Source organism: Barbus barbus (genome assembly GCF_936440315.1).
Source record: "Barbus barbus genome assembly, chromosome: 18".
Taxonomy (NCBI): Eukaryota; Metazoa; Chordata; class Actinopteri; order Cypriniformes; family Cyprinidae; genus Barbus; species Barbus barbus.
In genome coordinates, this window is record NC_136746.1 from 18471584 (window position 1) to 18494141 (window position 22558).

General features: G+C 39.4%; 1 protein-coding gene across 1 annotated transcript in view; it reads left to right on the top strand.

Annotated features, from left to right (window-relative positions):
• Positions 1–838: 838 nt before the first annotated feature.
• Positions 839–22558, top strand: part of LOC306884192 (uncharacterized protein) — a gene marked incomplete at both ends in the record, with an annotated part of 29134 nt that continues 7414 nt past the window's right edge. Inside the window, 6 exons of the mRNA XM_079439913.1 lie at positions 839–871; positions 2495–2551; positions 9405–9643; positions 10832–10951; positions 13566–20507; positions 20892–21287. Of these exons, the coding sequence (XP_079296039.1) occupies positions 839–871; positions 2495–2551; positions 9405–9643; positions 10832–10951; positions 13566–20507; positions 20892–21287 (7787 nt within the window). The remainder of the gene's footprint in view (positions 872–2494; positions 2552–9404; positions 9644–10831; positions 10952–13565; positions 20508–20891; positions 21288–22558) is intronic.

Sequence of the window (22558 nt, forward strand, 5' to 3'; positions counted from 1 at the left end):
TTATTACTGTTATCATTACTATTATGGTTTTTTACTATTGTTATGTCTGTTGTACTTTTTTTGTTTTGTTTATTTTTTGTTTATATACTTCCACCCCCAACACCCAGTCACACATACACACACACACACACACACACTCACTCACACAAATCATGTTGGCTGTCATCTGTTTTGTTGACCTTGGTTATTTTGTATTTGATTTGTCACCTGTAAATAGTATGTTTGTTTGTGAAAAAAAAAAAAAAAAGAAAAGCTATATTTTTTCTGAATCAAATTGAATGGTTACTGTTTCTCCTGGATTGTCTGCTTTGGCCGGTTCAATCTGATTTATCCTGTTCGTGTCCGGGATCTTTACATTTGAATTACAGATCTGCACTTGAAATCTGATCTTTTTCAGTTTGAAGAGTTTTCAATACAAATTAAATATTGAGGTGTTTTAAACTTGCTGTATGATTCATTTAGGCCATTATGTGATAAGTATTATATAAATTGTATAATTCTTAAATTCTGAAACTGCCTGAAGGCCATGACTCTAACAAGAGTTTTTTTGTTTTTTTTCTACCACCCTGAGAAAGTTGTTCTACTGGACAGCATCTCTGCACTTTGTTCTGCTTTCATCAGAGCCTCTAAATCTCAACACATGACACATACTTGCACACATAATTCACTCCCTGATCGCTCAAAGCTCAGTGTTTCTGAGGATGTTTGACGAAGAAATAGTGTTTGTAATTCCTTGACCGTGTCTGCTTTCTTTACATCGTCCCTCAGTCTGCCAGAGGTGGCCTGTGCCATTGTTGGTCTGATGTGAAGGGGTCACCTACTAGCCCCGCTTAACAAGATGGGCAATGAGACCAGCACTTCGGAGCTTCCGGTAAGATGGTTTCAACTGGGACCTGCTGCCTGACTCAGCACCGCAGTGTTCGTCACTTTTGAAATGCTTAGACTACCATGCTTGTATGCCTAAAAACTAGACTTACTGTTTAGAGCTGTTATGACTTTTGGTGACATCTGTTAGCATTCCAGCATCAACTGACATACTGCCTGTGACAACCTGTGCTTGAGATAACTGCTCAGATAGAGAAAGAGAGAGTGCTGAGTTAAAAAAAAATAATAATAACATGCACCTTTGTTTTCATTGTGTTGTCAAACATTCTGACCGAATTTTATTTTGAAAGAATGCAGATGGTCAGTGTACTCATTCTGTGTGGGATTTTTTTCAGTCTTAACCAACATGCTGTTCCCATCGGTGCTAGAGAGTGACTAAATAAAAGTAGAGATGCTTCTATATTAACTACATTTTTTCGGTAGCATGACAGTAGTTTGGCTGCTTTCAAAGTGCAGCTTTTCCAGTAATGAGCGACATTTTCCAAGGAGTAGTGGTTTGTTGGCTTTTTTAATGGCTGCAGAGGGAATAATAATAGCAAACGCGCTCACCTCACCTCGACGTTCCACTCTAGCGTTCGAAAGTTCCGTTCATTCAAGTGAATCGGTTCACTCTAAACAGTCCTCTCACACTCATGTTGCGGTGGAATGTCCGACTCATTCTAATGAATCGGTTCTTTCTAAAAGTTTTTTTTCTCATATGTATCGCTAGAATGTTCAAATAATGAATTCTAATGAATCTGATCGTTCAAGACAGTCTTTTTTCCTCATATATATAGCCCATGGATCGCTAAAATGTCCAATTCATTCATTCTAGTGAATCCCTTCTATCATATTTAGCGCTGCAATGTCAGTTACATTCAAGTTTTGATCGTTCGGACTGTTTGGGCATTAACAGATAAAAACGGGTTCAAATTTTCGAGGTCACGTAGGGCTATTGGTACAGTACTTGGTGCTGGACTCTGTTATGCAGATTAGCTGTTGTTGTTTTTTTATTCTGTCACTAAATTGGTTAATAGCCTACTTATTAATATATATCTAATGTAATTTCTGAATATATAATTTTTTTAATATTAATATTTTCCCTTAAGTTACCATATTTTTGTTTAGCATAGCTAATTATTTAATCCAAACAGTAATTTTATAGTTATAATATAATAGTTTTAAAAGTTTCCCCAACAACAGTCACCACAATTGAAATCTTTCTCATGTGTATGACCTTTTGCTGCTGATGTGATTTTACAAGACATTTATGCATTTGTGCATTCAACTGTGGTTTGATATTCAGTGGACCCTGCTGAAAGGAGTCGTTTGGGAGACGTTATGCTACATTGAAAAGGCTACTCAACTTGGAATTCAGGGTTTATCTTAATAGGATCAACCTGTTGGGTTCAGTGCTTTTTCATGGATGACTCCAACCAGTTTGGTAGGTTCCCAGAATGAACTTTAAGTAGACCTACTCTTGGTGAACGTCCAGCAACAGCACCACCGGACACTGATTGAGGCATATAGTGTGACTCAGATCTGCCATGCATCTCTCCAAAGACTTTTACCACAATTTGTATCCTTCTCTTCTGTTCTTTTGCATTACTCATATTTGTCTCTGCCACAGGAGGGCGCTCCAGATCACGTGGTGCTATTTCCTCCAGGAGAAAAAGTGTCTGACATGGTAAATGAGGAACTGTAGGGTTTCAGCATGTGTGTGTGTGAAGTTGCACTGGGAGTGTGCATGGTATTTCTACATTAAATGTGGTTCAGAAATATATTTAGTGAGAACATAACAAATATGGATTTGCTACATTAAAACTAAGCTAAGTTAAATTGGCTTTAGCAAGTTTAAGATCTTTAAGATCTAAGGACTTCCTGCATAGTTTATATTTGGATGGCCAACTTATCCCCAATAGCTGAAAAGTGCCATATATATATAATTTTTATTTTAAACCTCAATAAATACGGTCTTGCAGCTTAAAATTTCAGTGACTAGGAATGATTAAGCTCAAAAGTATTTGATGTATGCTCATGGTTATGGTTCTTATGTAGTATGTAACATGTAAAGCGTTATGGCTTTATAATAATATAAAAGTTAAATAGATAAAAACACTGATTCTGTCATTTAAACCTGGAAACAAATTTAAATTAAAATGTTGAAAATCTTACAATTGTTTCAAATTTTGAAATATTATTATTAATTGTTATTTAATATTTCTAAGTAATTAATGAAATGTAAGAAAATTTGGGATATTGGTCCATTTAATCCCTTTAACTCTATTTCATTTTTGCTCCAGTTTAAGACTTTAAAATCTAGTTAGATAGCTGACAATTATATTTTAACCAAGCATCAAAATTTTAGATAAATATTTTTTAGTGTACTACCCAAATTCCGGAAATGTTGGGACGTTTTTTTAAATTGGAATAAAATTAAAACTAAAAGAATTTAAAATCACATGAGCCGATATTTTATTCACAATAGAACATAGGTAACATACATGTTTAAACGGAGAAAGTTTACAATTTTATGCACAAAATTAGCTAATTTCAAATTTGATGCCTGCTACCGGTCTCAAAATAGTTGGGACGGGGGCATGTTTACCATGATGTAGCATCTCCTCTTCTTTTCAAAACCGTTTGAAGACGTCTGGGCATCGAGGTTATGAGTTTCTAGAGTTTTGATGTTGGAATTTGGTCCCATTCTTGCCTGATATAGGTTTCCAGCTGCTTAAGAGTTTGTGTTCATCTTTGAGGTATTCATTTAATGATGTGCCAAATGTTCTCTATAGGTGAAAGATCTGGACTGCAGGCATGCCAATTCAGCACCCAGACTCTTCTACTACAAAGCCATGCTGTTGTAATAGCTGCAGTTTGTGGTTTTGCATTGTCCTGCTGAAATACACATGGCCTTCCCTGGAATAGATGTCATTTGGAAGGGAGCATATGTTGCTCTAAAACCTTTATATACCTTTCAGCATTCATAGTGCCTTCCAAAACATACAAGCTGCCCATACCGTATGCACTTATGCTCCCCCATACCATCAGAAATGCTGGCTTTTGAACTGAACGCTGATAACACTCTTCTTTAGCCCGGAGGACACGGCATCTGTGATTTCCAACAAGAATGTCAGATTTGGACTTGTCTGACCATAGAATATTTTTTCACTTTGAAACAGTCCATTTTAAATGAGCCTTGGCCCACAGGACACGACGGCGCTTCTGGACCATGTTCACATATGGTCTTTAGTTGGCATCTACAGATGACATTACTAAATGGGCCCAGGAATACTTCCAGAAATCACTGTCGGTAAGCACAATCCACCATGCCATCTGTAGATGCCATCTTTAGTTGGCATCTACAGATGGCATGGTGGATTGTGCTTACCGACAGTGATTTCTGGAAGTATTCCTGGGCCCATTTAGTAATGTCAATGACAGAATCATGCCGATGAGTGATGCAGTGTCGTCTGAGGGCCTGAAGACCACAGGCATCCAACAAAGGTCTTCGGCCTTTGCACTTACGCACAGAGATTTCGCACTGTAGATGATGAGATTTGCAAAGCCTTTGCAATTTGATGTTGAGGAACATTGTTTTTAAAGTATTCCACAATCTGTTTATGCACTTTTTCACAAATTGGAGAGCCTCTGCCCATCTTTACTTCTGAGAGACTCTGCCTCTCTAAGACATCTCTTTTATAGCTAATCATGTTACAGACCTGATGTCAATTAACTTAATTAGTTGCTAGATGTTCTCCCAGCTGAATCCTTTCAAAATTTCTTGCTTTTTCAGCCCTTTTTTGCCACTGTGTCAACTTTTTTGAGACCTGTAGCAGATGAGCTCATTTAGTGGATAAAAATGTAAAATTTCTCCATTTAAACATTCCTTATGTTCTGTTGTGAATAAAATATTAGCTCATGTGATTTGAAAGTCTATTAGTTTATTATTTTGAAATTTAAAAAAACATCCCAACATTTCTGGAATTCGGGTTGTATAATTGGCTGTATAACCTTTGCAAAATACTGTAACTATGCGGATTTTGCAAACCCTAATGGCAAAAATTTTATTAATGTGAATGTATAAAGGAAAGTATTTTAAGTACTGTAAATCACCATTTCCTTTTTTTAATTTTTAACATTTTAAGCACTTTTTGTTAATTTAAGTCTTGCAGTGCGACAAATTCATTTAAAGTTTTTTTAAAATATATATTTTTCTAGATATGCCAAGCTCTAAAATATTTTATTGGGTGGAAACTGTGAGAATTTTTTGTAAATCAAAAAAGGGTCAGTCTTACTGTTTAAAAGTAAAGTAACACACACACACACACACACACACACACACCGTGAACACACACCCGGAGCAGTGGGCAGCCATGCTGTGGCGCCCGGGGAGCAGTTGGGGGTTCGGTGCCTTGCTCAAGGGCACCTCAGTCGTGGTATTGAGGGTGGAGAGAGCGCTGTACATTCACTCCCCCCACCTACAATCCCTGCCGGCCAGGGACTCGAACCCGCAACCTTTCGATTACGAGTCCGACTCTCTAACCATTAGGCCACGACTCCCCCCCCCATGTGATTTTAAAAATGGAGTATTATTATAGGGATCCTAGTTAAGAACCCTCCAAAAGTTAGTGTATAACATGATCTCCCCCTGTGGGTTACATTGAGATTGACCTTTGGCCCATTTCCCAGTATTCACCTGCAGCATGTGCATCAGAGGGCAGTCTTCAGTCCCCCAGCAGGAAGTGACAGTACAGCAGCAGACATAAGAGGCAGGAGGTAGCTCGAGAGGGAGGGATCAGAGGGCACAAGCGTCATGCTCAAAGAGTTACACAGAGGAGGGGGACGGATCACTACTCAAGTTGCTCTGTGAGTGTTCTAGTCTGAGATTTCATAGTACAGCTTCTCAGGAGGAACAGTCTGTCTCACAGTTCCAGGGACTAGCTGAGTTCTCCTGTGAAGGGCATGGATCTATAGCAGGAGAGGTGAAGGGAGCTGAGTCTGGAGAGGAGGCTGGAACATAGGCACGACCGGCAGCATGTTTGTGTCTTTGCCCGGCTGAACCAAAACACGCACACGTCTCTGCTTGCTCTCACTGGGAGTTCAGTGCAGGAGTGCTGCACTGTCAAACTGCAGCAGTCTTGTGCGAATGTGTGTGTGCCTCCTTAGAGAAGGTGAGTTTGAGATTTATTGTTTGGTTTGTTGCAAATGTGAGTTTTACACTGCAAAATATATATTTTTTTATTCTTATTTTCCAGTAAAAATCTCTAGGATCCTTAAGAAAAAATAAGTGTGCAGTGCTATATGAGTTATTAAGAGAATAGGTATAGGTAACACTTTAGTTTAGGGACCAATTGTTACTAACTAGTTACTTATTAGCATACATAAGGCTGTTTAAGTACTTATAAAGCACATATTGTAATGCCTTATTCTGCATGACCATATTTTTGATTCCTTAATACTACCCTATATCTAAACAAATTATGAGTTTATAGTTAGTTAATAGTGAGATTTGGTCCCCAAACTAAAGTGTGACCAATGTGTTTTTCTGATACAAATGTATTTTGTCTCACTGAACTGGCAGTAAAAAAGTTTTCATTTTTAAAAAATATTTTAGATTTTTTTTTTTTTCATTTGAAAACAAGTGAAAATGATTTATTAAAAAAATTGTCAAGTCATTTTTTTGCAATGTAAAAGTTTTATTTATTTTGTATTGAGTGAACTGTTGCGTGTTAGCTGAATACACTAGTGTGTATGTCCTAAATAGGGATAATACTTTGATCTGTTTCATATAGTTATTCAAAATTGGACTGCATTTCATATAATTCATGGGTTGTGTGTGTATCCCACAACTATTTAGAGGTCAGTCTGCTGTGTTGGGCTTATACAATTGCCATGGCAACCAGTAACACTGCACAGCAAGGACACATGGTAGGTAACAGTAGGGATTTACTGTAGTGGAGGACAATGTGGACTGTTAAAGGGACAGGGCAAAAGAGACCATATGGGGTCTGCTTTTCAGGACCACTCATGCTGTAGGTCAAAGGACAAAGGAAGACCGTGGCCCTTTATTTAAAAAGACAGCAGTGATTTGAGGTTACCCGTTTCATTCTCCAAAGGCCTCTGTGTGCTGTATATGGATCAGCAGATCTGGGTAAGAGATTCCCCCAATGTAGCTTATATCAGTTTAAATTCTAAACCTACAGACAAATGTAGCTCAGTGAGTGTGATTTATTTTAGTTACTGTGTGCTCAATTAAGTTTTCTAGGGCTCAGATATAGGTTCACAGCATAGACAGGAAACAGGAAGTTGTGGAACTTGAAACCAAGCATGAGAAACAAGATCATGAGACAACAAAGTGTGCTATTATACTATTAAACTCAAGTGTAGGTGTGAAAAATGTGGTCTTACAGCTTGAATAAAATTTCAGTGATTAGGAAGTTTAAAAAGTCCTTTCTTATGATCAAAGATTGAAGTATTTGATGTATGCTCATGGTTTGGGTGTACTTGTAAAGCATTATGGCTTTATAATATTATTAAAGTTAAAAATAGATACAAACTCAGATTCTAAATGTCATCGTGAAATGTTGAAAATGTTTCAAATTTTGAAATGTAAATATTAATTATTTAATTTTTCTAGATAAGTAATGATATGTAAGAAAATTTGGGATATTGACCCCTTTAACCCCTTTTCCAAAAAATATTTTTCTTTTGCTTTTTGAAAGAGGCTTTTTGGAACATTTTAAATTCATGTAAACTTTTCAGTTAAATTTTTAATTCAAATTGTTTTATGCTAAATAAAATAAAGATTTTTTAACAAGCCTTTTTCTCACACTTCTGTACCCCATTCAAATAACATAATAAGGCCTTAACTTGTTGTCTGCGGGTGTGTAAACAAATTCTCAGGTTGATGACAGGACTTTCGGAGTCGTTTTTATATGAAGGGCCGAGGGAGAGAGATTTAGGGATACAGTGATACAGTACAGTGATTGTTCGCCGGTGTGTGAAGTGCATCCTGTTCTTCAGGGGTTTTGCCGTTTTTGTGGAAAATTCATCTGTCTGTCACTGCTAAATATTACTGATATTTGAAACCTTTGTGTTTATTCCAGGCTTGGTTAACAAATTAAAACTCTGAATAAGCTAATGGAATCCGAACCCTTGAATTTGTCTGGACTTAAATCAGGGCATTTCATTTGATACTCTGACCTGATTCAAATTGAGTGGTGTTTGTGCTCAGGCCTGGGAATGTAGATCAATGCATGAATTCACTCTTAAAGTCTTAAAGCTCTGAGAGTGTACAACACGTAACCTACAGCAGAAGTGGGAATGCTATGCACCCGCGTGTATCAAGTGCATGTGATTTGTGTACAGGAGTCGAAGATGATAAAAACAATGCTTAATGGATGTGAGGCTACTGTGTAATACATCTCTAATGTGGCCTGTGTTCCAGAGAGCCTGCAACATGATCCTCTGTTGGTGCACAAAGACTTGCCTATGAATCATACTGTTGATCAATGAGTGTGTGTGTCTGTGTTTTGGAGGGGTAAGATTCTCTCTAGTCTTAAATCATAGTGCTTATTATGCAAATGAGAGTCCAAAATGATCAAATATCTATAATTATGATGTTATTTGTGTTTGCTCCGGTTTAGGATTTTAAAATAGTTGGATAATATTTTATTTTGCTTTACCTTACTGTACTTTACTTTATATGTGGATGATCTGCTGTTGCGACGCCTAATGTGAGCGCGAAAAGAAAGCGTTTTGAGTGCTGTTAAGTCTTTTTTTTTTTTTTTTCACCATTTTAATCACCTAGGTAAATTAAATAGGCTTGCAATGTGACAAATGCATTTATAAATGAACTGAAATGCATTTAAACATTAAATGTGTATGGATTTACATGTGTTTGTTTGGCCTGGCCAAAATTATTCAAAATGCATTTAATCTGTGTTTAAAGTTCTCTGTGGTTAATGTAGCTCAGCTGAACAAGGCTATCATATTTCATCTGGAAGAATAGTGGTAAAACCAGTAAAGTCAGAACAATCATTTCATTTTGCCTCATGAAACAATAAGTAAATGAGTTCTGTGGAAATTCACTGTCAACCTAGAATTAACTTTTTAGTTTACAACATGTTGTTTTTTTTGTTACATTGTTTATTCATGTGTGCAAAAGGGCATATGAAGATGCCTGAACTGATCCTTAAGACCCAGCTGGTGTGGTGGATTCATTGAAAACATGTTTATTCTTTAAAGATTTGTCTAAAAGTGCTGATGGCACAATGATAAATGATCAGGGTGTGTAGCCTAGTCTGAAATCACCTCAGCATTTTAATTTGATTGACGTGGGTGTGTTTTCTTTGATGTAAAATGTCAAACCCTGTACGTTTGAAGGAACGTAGTCTCGGTTTGAACAACTAACTTGTTCGCAAAGTGGCAAGTAAGCTATTTTAGGTGTGTGCAGCTGGTCTGAGTGATTTACGGATCTCTAATTAAAAACAGATTGCACCGGTCTGTGCTCTAACTACTTTTGTTGTGTTTCTCAGGCTGCAGTACACACTGACAAGGTGAGCACACTGAAGGAGAAGTCTGCCACTGCAGAGAACGGATCTGTCCACACTGATTCAGTCAAAGCAGAGCCACAGGTGTCTGCTGACGAGGAAGAAAAGCTGAGAAGACAGGAAGAGGAGGATAAAGAGGAGCTAGAGTTTCCTCATGATCTGCTGCCCAGCATAGACCTCGACCTTAGCACTGAGCTCAATCTCACCTGGGGAACCTCGCTTGGGTAGGTCTCAATAATTTCTCTCTTTCAAACAAACACATTGATTACCTCAGGGAACTGCTCTGAGGAGTAAACCTATCATTTGACACTTGGCAAGGGGCAAGTTTCAACAGGATGCCTGATTCTTTTGAAATTCTTTTTGATTCACGTCTGATGCAAATTTGTACACCTTTCGGTTATATGTTTTGCATACTAGTAAACAAAAAAAACCTATTTTGCATTCTGGAAACAAAAATAGAAAGATTAAAAAGGTGATAATGATTATTGTCTACTGTAATTAAAAGTATGGTATTCAAAAATGTATTTTCTGTCATTTCCTGTCATCATTTATCATTCCAATCGTAAATGAAGAGCAGATATTTTGAAAAATGTCTCATACAGATTTGAAACAACATGAGGGTGAGTAAATGATGACAAAACTTTCATTTCTACGAAAGGTGCCTTAAAATTGTGAACTCGCCTTGGGGTTGAGGACACAAAGAATGGCGCAAGTTCATATTAGTCTTGAAACTGGAAGCCACAGATTAGATTGAACTCTGATACTTGCTCGCTCGTTTATGTCACGTCTTACTATGTTTCACAATCAAAGCAAGCAAAACACAGGACTTATTATACGAAGATCCTACCTTGTACTTGCTTGGCAGGATAAACACAGAATGAATTTCCATTAATCTCTGACTCATTCCTATGGAAAACCTGACTGAATGGACAACTGGCAGGCTTACAAAAAAGCCACAAACCTTGCCAGCTTTTAAGGTGGTAGAACCCAGACACACTCCAATGAGTTTTATTTTACATGATTTAATGGAGGTAATGCTAATTAAAATGTAAGGCTTGTTTGAAGAAATTACAATTTTTTTATACATATATATTATGTATACTATGTAGTAGTATGTAGTGTATATTACAGCAAGAGTTTCTCCAAGGAATTTCTGCTGTAAGGGTTCTACCTAATAAGACATATGACAAGTGTCAGTTCTAGGAATAAAAGGACAAAAGCTCTTAATGTTGTGATAAATACATTGTATCATGCATTACCATAACCTGTTAGTGGACAAAATGTTTGTTCTAAAATTATTTTGATAAAACCCATCTTAGATTTCTTTTACAGCTTGATTAGTAATTGAATCTTCCTGATTCCTGATGTTATGAGGCTCATATTCATGGGTATTTATTTGTGTATGTGTATAGTTGTGAGCAGGGTGAAATGAAGAATGAGGCTGTGGCACTGGGTGGCACTGCCAACCCTCTGCTGGCAGGCCTAGAGCACTACATGGAGGCCAGTCCACCAGTAGTGGGCCTCATGAAGAGGTAATAGAGGAATGATTAAAATGGAGACAGAGAGATACCAGTCTGTTACGGCATAAGAGACAGACATTGGTAACTCAGCCAAAGTGTATTCATGTTTTCATATGTAATAGATTTTGGTGAGATCTCTTTTGCTCCATTTTGTGTTTTGGGTGTCATTTATTGATGTGTGCTGTGTAAATGGAGTTCCCTTCAGTAAGCACAAAATGTTTTTATATTAGTGGAATTTAAGTTACGCTGCAGTACATATAAACATGTAAAAAAGAAAATGAGAAAAACAGTGTAACCAAATCATGATGTGCATTTTATGTATTTGGATTATAAAAAATGATCAGTACCAAACAGCAACTTAGAGAGAGAAAAAAAATTAAGTTGCAAACATAACTTCATACAGCCAAAACATCTCAAGAAACATAAACAAATCTACAGTACCTACCCTAGTGAAAATATTTTTTTCACTTTTTAATCGCTTTTTAATGGCAAATACAAAATATGTAATTTTTGAAATATATAAACACATTTTATTTTCATACTTGAATACATCATCTGTCATGTTAAGTATTTAGGATCAAAATGTTTTTACATCCTTTTCACAACTGGAAAAACATTTACACAAATGTAGTACTAGCTGGGTTAGTGGTCTGTTGAACATGTTTGGTTTTAAAGCTGGTTGAGTTGGTTTGCTGTGAACTAAACTAGCGTTGTTTTTAGTTGTGCTTTGATCGGGCAGCTGACATGACTTTAACACGCATGAGGTAAAAGTGTATGGTTTACCACACTAAATCGATGTACAGCGTGAGAGGTATCCTCCTTAACAGGAAGCTATGTTCGAATGTGGTGTGTGTATATTTGCGGTTGTTCTGTGTGTGTGTGTACGTTCAGTTTTTTTCTTGTTGCATAGACTTGTGCGGACACAGACAGATGAGATCTACATTCATACTTGGCATACTTGACATGTTTTAAGGGTGTACTTCATGTTAGTTTCTCTCAGCTAAATACAGTTAAATCCTGTCAGATTCAGCTTTCAAACTATTTATGTTTTTAATATTAATATTTATGTATTCTTTTCTGATTTTTTTGATAGAAGGGCAATAGAACTGCTCAGGGAAGGGCAGAGGATTGTGGGTATTGAAATTCTGCCTGACAGTGCAGTAGGGAGTGGCTGCAGTTCTGTAATTCATTCAGACATACAGTAAGCCAAAAGGCTTCAAGTACATTTTGGCACATACAAGCATAATTGCTGTAACTTAAACTGCAGTACAGCTGTCTGACTTTATAGTTATGCCAGAGAAGGGTTATAAACGTTTTTCTTGCCTCCTCTGAATGGGAGTGGCAGCTTCCAGTCATAATCATTACTTAAAAAAGAAAACGGCTGCATGGTTGAGTCTGTTGTCATTTATATCAGCAAGTTGGCAGGTCACATGAGTGCTGTGGTCCAATCAGAGAGAAACCCAGGAGGATCTGCTTTCTCATTTGTTTCCATTTGAGGTGAAGGTGATTGATAGATTTTTTGTTTAAAATGACAGGCAAGAATTTGTTAGCTAAGCTGTCTCTGTTCTGTTAATTCCCCTGGAGGCACAGAAAGAAGCACACTAGGCTGAGACAGGCAGTGTGGGGGAAGCATGGTTGTCATATAAGATCAGCTGTAGCTACTTTATTGGGTTTTTAGTCACTGACTGTGTTTCAGCTCTTGAAACGTAATATATACAGAGTCACAGTGATTCACCAGGTTCTATATTGTCTGCAGTAACAAGGTTGTTAACACATTTAGCAGTGCTGTTCTGTCATATGTACTGTATAGTTAGTCAGTTATTCTGGGTCCGTAATGGATGCTAAAAGCATTGAAGCATTAACCTTGCTCTAAAACAGCATGTAATTTTCTGCCAAGTCCATAAGACTTCAGGCTATGTCTTCAGGCTAGGCTTTTACTTGGCAAACACTCATTTCACCTTTTTAAATTTACAAAAACATTTCAGCATCTTGATTTTAATCTCAATGAAAATGTAACACAATTGCAAGTGATTTATACTATTCATAAATTTGAAATGAGGAAATTAAGTGGTACCCAATGGGTAAGTAAATAAATAAATAATCATGGCACTGTGTAAAACAATTTTTTTTTACACAGAAGAAAAATATTATTTATTTAGTTTCTTATTTAATTGCATCCTGAAAACAAAGTATAATTACTTGAGAAGCAGAATTGTATATAATAAAAATACTAATTTTCATAGAATATATCTTGAATAAAGTTTATTAATTCACAAAAATTAGTTCGATATGTTTAAAATAAATGTCACTGAGGTAAGAAAAATAATTTTAATTTTAGAGAGATTCTTAAAAGTTTATCATGCAAATTTGTTCTCAAGTAAATTTACCTTGTTTTGAGATGACAAATTACTGATTAAGAATAATGATTATTATTTTTTGCAGTGTGTGTGTATGTGGTTTTTGAATTTTACACATTTAAAGTGCTTCGTTGCGCCTATGCATGAGCTCTCATCTTGTCTCTGGCATGAGGTGCAGTTGGCGTGCTTTGGCTTGGTGTGGAATCAACAACTGATTGTTTCTCAGAGCAGTTTTATTCTAATGTATCTTTTTTGGTGAACGTTGATAGCTGTGATGGTGACAAAGTTTCTGCTGAGACAGCATCACTGGCCCAAGCCCACTTGTCTAGCGAATCTCAGCAACATGTTCCATCCCTCAGTCCTTTGGCTGCCCAGATGGATTATGAACTCCAGGAAGCTTTAAGGGAATGTGAAGATGAAATGGCTGCTCTTGGCATATCCTCCCATGCAGACACATGGACTGCAGGTGATCTGGACAGGTTTTTTTCTGTAAGTGATGACAAAAATCAAACTGAGAAAGCTGAAGTCAAAAAGGATTTTGCTTCATCTTCACATAAACCTGCCGAATTTCATGAAGGTTGCCATGGAAATGATGGAGTGCACACAAATGACTCAACAGTGGGTGAAGAGGGGGTGTTTAGCTTCACAGATTATCTTCTAGGAAGAAAGCAAAGAAAGACATGTGCAGCTGGAGTTGAGGATGTCAAAAACTTTGAGGATATAACCGAAAACCACACTGAAAAAGCAAGCCAGCTGTCAGAGGCAGAACAGCAAAAAAAGTCAGAGATGGAGACAAAAATAGACACAGCTGAGAACATAGCTGGTCAACAAAAGACACATACCATATGGACAGGTACACAAACAACATCAGAGATTGATGCGGAAAAGGAAACACTTGGCCAGGATCAATTGATACAAGATATCTGCTCTTTGAAAAACACCCTGAAGGGTGAGAGTTCACAAGATGTTAGAGCACAGACAACCCAGAGAGAAACAGGAATAATTCAAGAGGCAAATCATTTGAATGAAGAAGTCAGATGTTCTGAAAAAGCTGCACAGATGATTCAGAACTCAGATGAAATAAAAATAGAGACACATAGTCAGTTAATTAGTGATTTACTGGCATGCCCATCCACACATACGGGTAAACATTCTGGTCACACGTTGCATTTAGAAGCTAAAATAAGCATACAACCAAACATACAGAAACAGGTGGAGTCAGGGACACATCAGCGGATAAATGGACCGATAGAAACTAACACAAAAGTAGGATCAAGCCTTGACCATCAAAGACAGGAATTAGGACTGCCAGAACAGCTGAGTCCTGAGGGTAAACAATTGATCTACTCCCCACCTCCAGAACACGAAGCTCATCTTTCCTTGGCTGAGACTCCACCTGCCCTGTTACTGGACTCTCCACAGGGGGCTGAGCAAAATGATAACCAGGATCAGACAGATGGACCCTGCAAATCAATATCAGAAGGTGAAACCATACACCACAACCACTGTACAACAGGGGAAGTCAAACATGAGAAAAATGTGTCTGCTGTTGTGATTGATTTCTGCCAAGCTACAACAGCCCCTGAACATGAGCCCATAGGGAGATGTGACTTAGAGGCATATCCACTGGAGCAGGAGAAAGGACCTCCTTTAGGCGGTGGAGCTGCCACACATGTACCACTGTGGGGGAATTCACACGCTTTGAGCCGAGCCGGTGCAGAAGAGAAGGAGGAAGAAGAGAGTGCCCTTGAACGGGCTTCAGTAGAGTCCACTGCCTCCACATTGCTACAAACAACACCCACGATGCCAGAAATGATAGAAAGCGAGGGAGAGAAGAAGAGAGGTGATGCATTCCAAAGTGCGGCAATAATATTACAAGCAGCAGAGAGAGATTCGGCAGAGCTGGAAGCGGACGAGTCTCCGAGCTCAGAGGAAACATTAAGTGTATTTATAGCTGAAAAGGGACAAGAATGCACCTCAGTAATTTTTCCAGACATTAAGTGCTCACCTGTTCAGAAAGAGGAGGCGACTGAGGAGAGCTGTGGCAACTCGACGGAGAGTGAGGGGAAGGGAGGGGGTCTACTGATCGCACTCTCCCCAGCCGGAGACAAGGATACAGGCGCGGTCGGCACAGAGGACAAAGCTCTGGTCACCTATTCCTCTCCAGGCGTCCTTGGAACATGCGACTGGAAGGTGGAGAGTTCCCGATCAAAGGAGAGAAAAGGAGAGCGTGAAGAAGAGGGGAAAAAGGCAAGCGAAGGCGGAGCACAGAACACCACACATGCCGGCAGGGTATCACAGACAGAGGCAGCGAACGAGACGAGTCCATCCCATCGCATCACAGCATCACCAACGGCAACACAAGACCAGAGTGACCTCATCCATCCTGTCACAGCAGGCACAGCCCCATTTCCTCTGACCATCAACAGAATAAACGACTGTGACTCCATCAGCCCACCCCCTCCTCTTTCCCATATAAACTCTACAAAGACAGAAGCGTGGAGAGAGGAAGAGGCTAATCTGAATCCGAGCTCAGTTGCATCAGGAGCAGACCTGTCAGGCAGTGATAGAACACTTCCACCAGCAGCTTCTTTAGAAAACGAATGTCTCTCTGCGCAAGCTAACGATCAACAGGTACAGAGCTCTTCACAGACTAGAACCGCAAGCTGTGACACATCCGTCAAGACTGATACACGGCAACAAAAACAAGAAATAACTCCTACAATTGAAGACACATCTCCATCAACTAAGCTACAAGTAAACATGAGGGATATTGCCGCAAGTTGTACCAAAATGGAAGTGTCTCCAAAAGGTATGCAGAGCTCTTTTGAGAACCAAAATGATACAACACTGAAATGCCAAATGAATGAATGTGCTTCTCTGCCCCCATTGATGGTATTTGAAAGTCTACATCATCCAGTAAAGGAGGCTAGCTTCAACTTTAAAGGTTTTCTCAGCATCAACAAACCAGCACTTCCTCTTCAGACAGAACCGACCACTGGCCAGAGAAATACTGACCTGCATGGAGCAGAAAATGAACCTACTGCTTCTGAAGAAGGTAAAGAAGAAAAAAATGGAAAGCAGAGAGAAAAAGTGGAAGTGACATTTAAAGAGTCAAAGGATTGCAGAGAAATGACCAGTACATCTCAAACACAGGGTGAGACTACTGTAAAACTTGGAGAAAATGCTAATATAAATATAAGTAGCTGTGAAGACGACGGAAAAGTGACAGATGAAAGTCCTGATGTCAATAAGAGAAATCCTGTTTCATCACTGTCAGCTGCAGGTGAGACCACCTGTGTTACTGAAGCTAAGGATGTGGTTAATGAAACTCTGGAAGCAACTGAAGTAAGTAAAGAGAAGCAAGAAAATAAAGAATGTTTGAATGCTACTCAGACCACTACAAATAATACCAATGAGTCAGCATCCACTGAGAAGAACAGTGTTTTACTACCGGATATATCGCCACAAGAGGGTCGTAACAGCAGCCCTGCTGTGGATGGTGAGCAGGCTGATATGACTGAGTCTGAAGGAGTCGAACAAAGACATACAGAAATTCTACTTGCCACCAAGAAAAAGCTGGATGAAGACACTGATGAATCAAAGGGATGTGGGTTGCCTGAAGCTGGTGATATAGTACTAACATGTCCAGGAAATTCAGAGAATCTTGTGAATGACAGTCGAGAGCATGAGTCAAAGCCAGAAAAATACACATGTGAAGTTGAGTCAAAGGTAAAAACCAGCTTCATATCTCCAGCAGCAGCCCCAGACATAGACAGCATGTGCCATTGCAATCAACCAGACAAGAAATCCAACACCAAGCAGCCTAATAAAATCTCAGAGATGCAATTTCTGTCAAATACAGATAAGTGTGACGACATGCTGCCCTATCAGACTGAATCACAGTTCAGTAATGAAATGATGAAAAATGATGCAGCGGATGCTGGGGACACAACTGTCCCTTCTCTTCCTGCAGCGGAGACTACAGTACTAGCACAAAGGGATCTTTCCTCAACTACCACACAAAGCACTAACAGTGATGCCAGGGATGTGTCTGTCATTGTACTAAAGGCTCCAGGCCCAATGCTGAGTCACTGTGAGTCTGTTAATGACTGTGATATTGCTGTAGCAGGACACGGGGAGGATTGCAGTGTGAACTGTGTGTGTGATTCTGACACCAAGATTGTAAAGAATATTACAGACAAATCTAATCAACAACTGGATGTGAATGAAGAGATGTTAAGATCTCAAAATGCAGATGATATGCTTTATTCTGTTGGTGTCTCCACACAGGAAATTGCAGCACCTTCTGGGAACCATTTGCTTACAACTGACAGACCAGAACAGGCAGGTGATTCACCGCTAGTGTTAAAGAACCCAGATATAGTTGGAAATGCAAAGATGAAACAGAGTGACGGATCTAAGGGTGTTCGAGAATTAGATGTTGTTAGAAAAGAGAAGAGTGAAGGACATTTAAATTCTGTATATGAAAATGATTTATGCAATGCACCTACACATGCTACTACAGAAAATGAGGTAATTAATAAAGACACATCTGAAGAATTCAAGCATGTGAAGGGGGGAGAGGACAACAAGGAGTGCGTAAAGGAAACTAAAGAAAAATCCAATGCAAAAAATGAAACTAGTGCCTCTCAGGAAGAAGGGAATGAACAAACAAATGGAAAACAGAGTGAAAGGAAGGAACAAGAAAGAATGCATATTAAGGAGCAGAAGCATAATCGAGAAGAGACAAATTCCTCTGAAACATCCTGTGCTGATGAAACGCTTAATTCTCAGCCTGCTTTGACAATGCAACAAAGTCCTAATGATGAAATCAAAGGTGAGTCAGTCCTGATGCACTTGGAGGACAATCTCGTTACACTTCTGACCGAGGAGCCTGTTCAACATGTATCTGACAAGGTAAATATGATTAAAAGTGTATCCAAAGGATTCAGTGAGGTGATGGGAGGAGAGCAAAACAGGGAGATTGTGCAAGGAAATGAGGTGCAAAATGTAAAATATCAAGAACAGAATGAGACTGCTGCAAAAGAAAAAGCTGATCAAACACAAGGAGAAAATCAGACATTAATAAATCTCTCCAATCTATCAGGAGAAAAAAAACTATTAGATGAAACCATTCCAAGAGGAAAATTGCAGTCTTGCCCTATGCCTGATCCTGGTTTAACCTCTGAAGGGATTATAGAAGAGACTCTGGGTTGTAGAGGGGCACTAACTAAAAAATCTCCTCCAGTCGTTGATCACACCCTGTCTGCAGTGGTGAAAGCTTCTCCTGAGAGAGACCACACACAAGATCCAAGGGGATTGAGCCAGCCAGATTTGGCATTTTCACAATCCCAAGAGCTCCAGCTGCAACAGAAGTTTATGAGTGCCCCCCCAGAAGAAATGTTAAGTGTTAGTAAAAGCAACGTTTTAGAAAATGCTGAGACCAATATTCATGCAAATGCTGAGGCAAGTGAAAAGCAAGAGAAGGTGGTGATGCACTGTAGTGCAGAGGCTCCAAGATCCCTAAACAGCACATCAGAGAGTGCCGCACTGGTGGGGGGCTATAACAAAGATGTTGCTGAGTTTAATATATGTCCAGAGAATGAAAAGAAGACAATACAAACAATAGATCTTAATGGTGGGAAATTTCCTGTTTGTGGTAAAAGTACTTCAAATGAAATCCAAACTCAGTCAGCTCCCAACTTGTCTGTAACAACATCGTCAGCTTCTGAAACTTTAGAAGTCACACGGGTTATAGAGGCTACAGAGGCAAAAGAGCCTGCCATCTCAGCATCACAGGAAACTGTGAGTAAACATGCAGATTGTACAGAATCACCGGTCAGCACAAATGAACATGGGAATGTGTGGAACGAAATCCCTGACACCAAGAAAAGCTCAGAATTTTCTGTAAATCACACAAGTGGGTTCTCTGTGATTGCCACCCTCTCACACCATAAAGCAGGACTAAAAACAGAAGAGAAATGTTTTGACTCTGTTACCCCTGGAAACACTGAGATCAGTTCTGATTCAGTGAGTGATGTTGTGCAGATGTCTACAGCAGTAACTTCTCAAATTCAGCAAGAGAAAGAATTTGTTTTTCAGTCCTCTGATTGCCAGCTCTCCACCACCACATCCTCTGTTTCTGTGCTCCAAAAATGTATTAAAAAGGAAAAAGAGGTAAGTGTGGATCAGGCCCCTACAGATGCACTAGAACCTAACACTCCTAATTCCACTCCCCAATCTGAGACAGCCGCCTGGAGGATGGAGCAGCTTAATAAGCATTTGTCAGAGCAATTCCCAGACTGTGCCCAAAACACAGAGGAGCAGAATACACAGTGTTCTGAACAGCAGTTACAACATGTAAGAACTTGTTTGGACACTGAAAACGCAATCAGTTCTATGAAAGAAGAAGACACCGTTTCAAATGATGTACAACAGCAAGAAGGAATTCAAGAAGAGATAAGTAAACAGATGGGTCATGAAGAAAAGAAGGCGGCCATTGAAAAGGATCACATAGAAATGTCCAAAGGTGCTGAACCTATGTCTTCACAGTCTATAACTGAAGAAAACATCTCCAAAGAAAACCAAAGCAAGTTGGAGGAGCAGTCTTTATTTTCCTCTTTTGAAGCAATAGTCGATAATGTAGACCAGCAAATTGAAGAAGTTTCTAATGGATCACTGTCAGAAATGAAAGAGGCTGTGTCATTGTTTTACCCTGAGACCTCTGTCTGGTTAGTGTCTGACCCCCAGGATTCCCTCCAGTCCCCTCCTCCAGTCAATCAACAGTCTAGTCAGCAGCCCACTAAGTCTTTTATTCAAAATTTATGTGAAAACGCCACAAAGACAGTTGAAAGTAGCAGTGAGCAAAGTCCTGACATAGCAGATAACTCTCCTGGAGACATAGACTCCCTTCTAATAAAAAAAACTGAGAAAGATGACAGGGAAGCTATTGAAGATGAAGTCAGCAAGGTGTCAAAAGCTGCAGATGTGTTGCTGGGTTCAGGCACAGGAACAGAGCAGGTATCACAGGTTATCGATAGGTTATTAGACAGCCAAGTCCTCAGTGCAGTCTTTGTACCTGAGAAGTCAGATGCAGTCAACTCCTCTGAAGGTTCTGATTGGCTCAGAGCTCTGAAGGAGGCAGCCTCCATGTCTCAGATCATTCCAGAGCACAGAGATGAGTCTACCAGTGGATCTACAGAAAACAGGTACATTTCATTTGATGTTTGTTTTTACAATGAGAGCTTGTGAGGGAAATTGACTTTGTTGACTCACAGATATGTCGAAAGAAATGTAGTGCTTTTCATTGGCACAGATACAAAAAGTATGTTTTATTCTCATGTGACCTTTTGACTGAAAATGGAGCCAAGTACAAGTACTACAGCCCATTATCTCCTGAGGGTGACCTCAACAGTGACATCAACTCATGCCCTTTAGGGCAAGAAAGAATCCTTTCATACCAACGCACAAACACACACTGGGCTTCACATATTTGAGCGCCACACATACACTTACATGCATACAGGCTATAAAGGAGTTTTTGTTGAGACAAACAGTAAGCAAAATTTCTTCTTTGTTTATTTTCTTTCTAGACAATTTGAGACCCTCCGTTCGCCTCCGACTGATCTGGAATTCCAAACCCCAACTGAAGAATGTTTTCCTCCAGCACCTGAGGAGGGTTTTCCTCCAGCACCTGAGGAGAGTTGTCCTCCTGCACCTGAGGAACGTTTTCCTCCTGCACCTGAGGAGAGTTTTCCTCCTGCACCTGAGGAGAGTTTTCCTCCTGCACCTGAGGAGGGTTTTCCTCCAGCGCCTGAGGAGAGTTTTCCTCCTGCACCTGAGGAGAGTTTTCCTCCTGCACCTGAGGAGGGTTTTCCTCCAGCGCCTGAGGAGAGTTTTCCTCCTGCACCAGAGGAGAGTTTTCCTCCTGCACCTGAGGAGAGTTTTACCCCTGTTACTAAGCAGCCAGAAGAACCACCAGACTGCAGGTGAGACCTCCGAAATGCTCCTTATGCACTTTCATAAAATTGTTTACCCTTTCTTTGGTTTGTTATTGAGTTAGCTGCTATTTTCCACAAAGAATTCCCCCTTAATTTAGACTACAGGATGCCAAAATTGTTGTGTTTAGGTCCAGGGAACAACATAATTGATAGAAGGGTCATGTATTGCTGGAGTCGTCACTTTTTTGTGTTCAATATTTGGCTGAATTGGCCGAATAGGATATTGTGTAATGGATTTTGTTCGTTTCATTGCTTAAATGAACCAAATTGGTACATGGGTGTTCAAAGATTTTTTTGGTTGAATTTTGGAGCATTGCAATGTACACTTAGCTTCCTTTTGGGGACTTTCTTATTCTCTCTCGTTTTGTCATTATTCCCCACTCCCTCTCGTGAGTCTATATCTGCTCTGTTGCAGCAGCCACAACAGATAAAAGTGGAGCACTTGGTGTTTGTCAGTCAGAGGTTTTAGCCTAGCACCTCATTTAGAAAGACATGCTGGAGCCGGAGAGAAAGAAAGATAAAAGGAAAGAGAGAGTGGTGGACAAAGTGATAGAGAGCAAGAATGAGGGCAAAGAAGAAAGAGAAACTTTGACTGTGTGCCTTTGTCCCCGTATCCCTGAACGGCCCACTTTTTGTTGCTTGCCACAGATGTGGACTAAAGGAATTTTGCATGTATCTGTCAGTATGTGTGTGTGCGGGCACGTGTCTTGCTTAAGCATGCATATGTGTTTGCTATTTGCACCAACGCCCTCACATGAGGTCATACCAAGAGGTCTGTCAGTGTGGAACAAAAGCCATAGTTCAGGGCCGCTCCAGTTGAGAATATTACTCTGTGCGTGTAGATAGATACAGTCAAGAGAGAAAGCGAGAGATACGGAGAAATAAAAGAGAGCTAGTGTGAAGTGGCTGCCTGAGGAATTTTGAGTGGCTTGCCTAAAAGAATAGTCACACACTATACTCTGGGTATTGGTCTCAGGTGAGTTCTACTGCTGTTTAAAATTACATTTTTCTCTTTTGAATTTTGCTAATAGTGTGAACTGCTGGAGAATACAGCCTTGTGGATATTTGGAGACATGTTAATTACAGATGGTTTATGATGATCTCACTGGATAGATGAGGGGAGGGACAGTAGGAAGTGTGTTGTAAAGTCTGTCTCTCATTCTTTCAAATTTGCTAGCTTGCTCACTCTGTTTGTTTTGACATTGTCAGACACCTGATGATAATGATTTGCTATGTGTTGACAGAAGGTTAAATTCCGT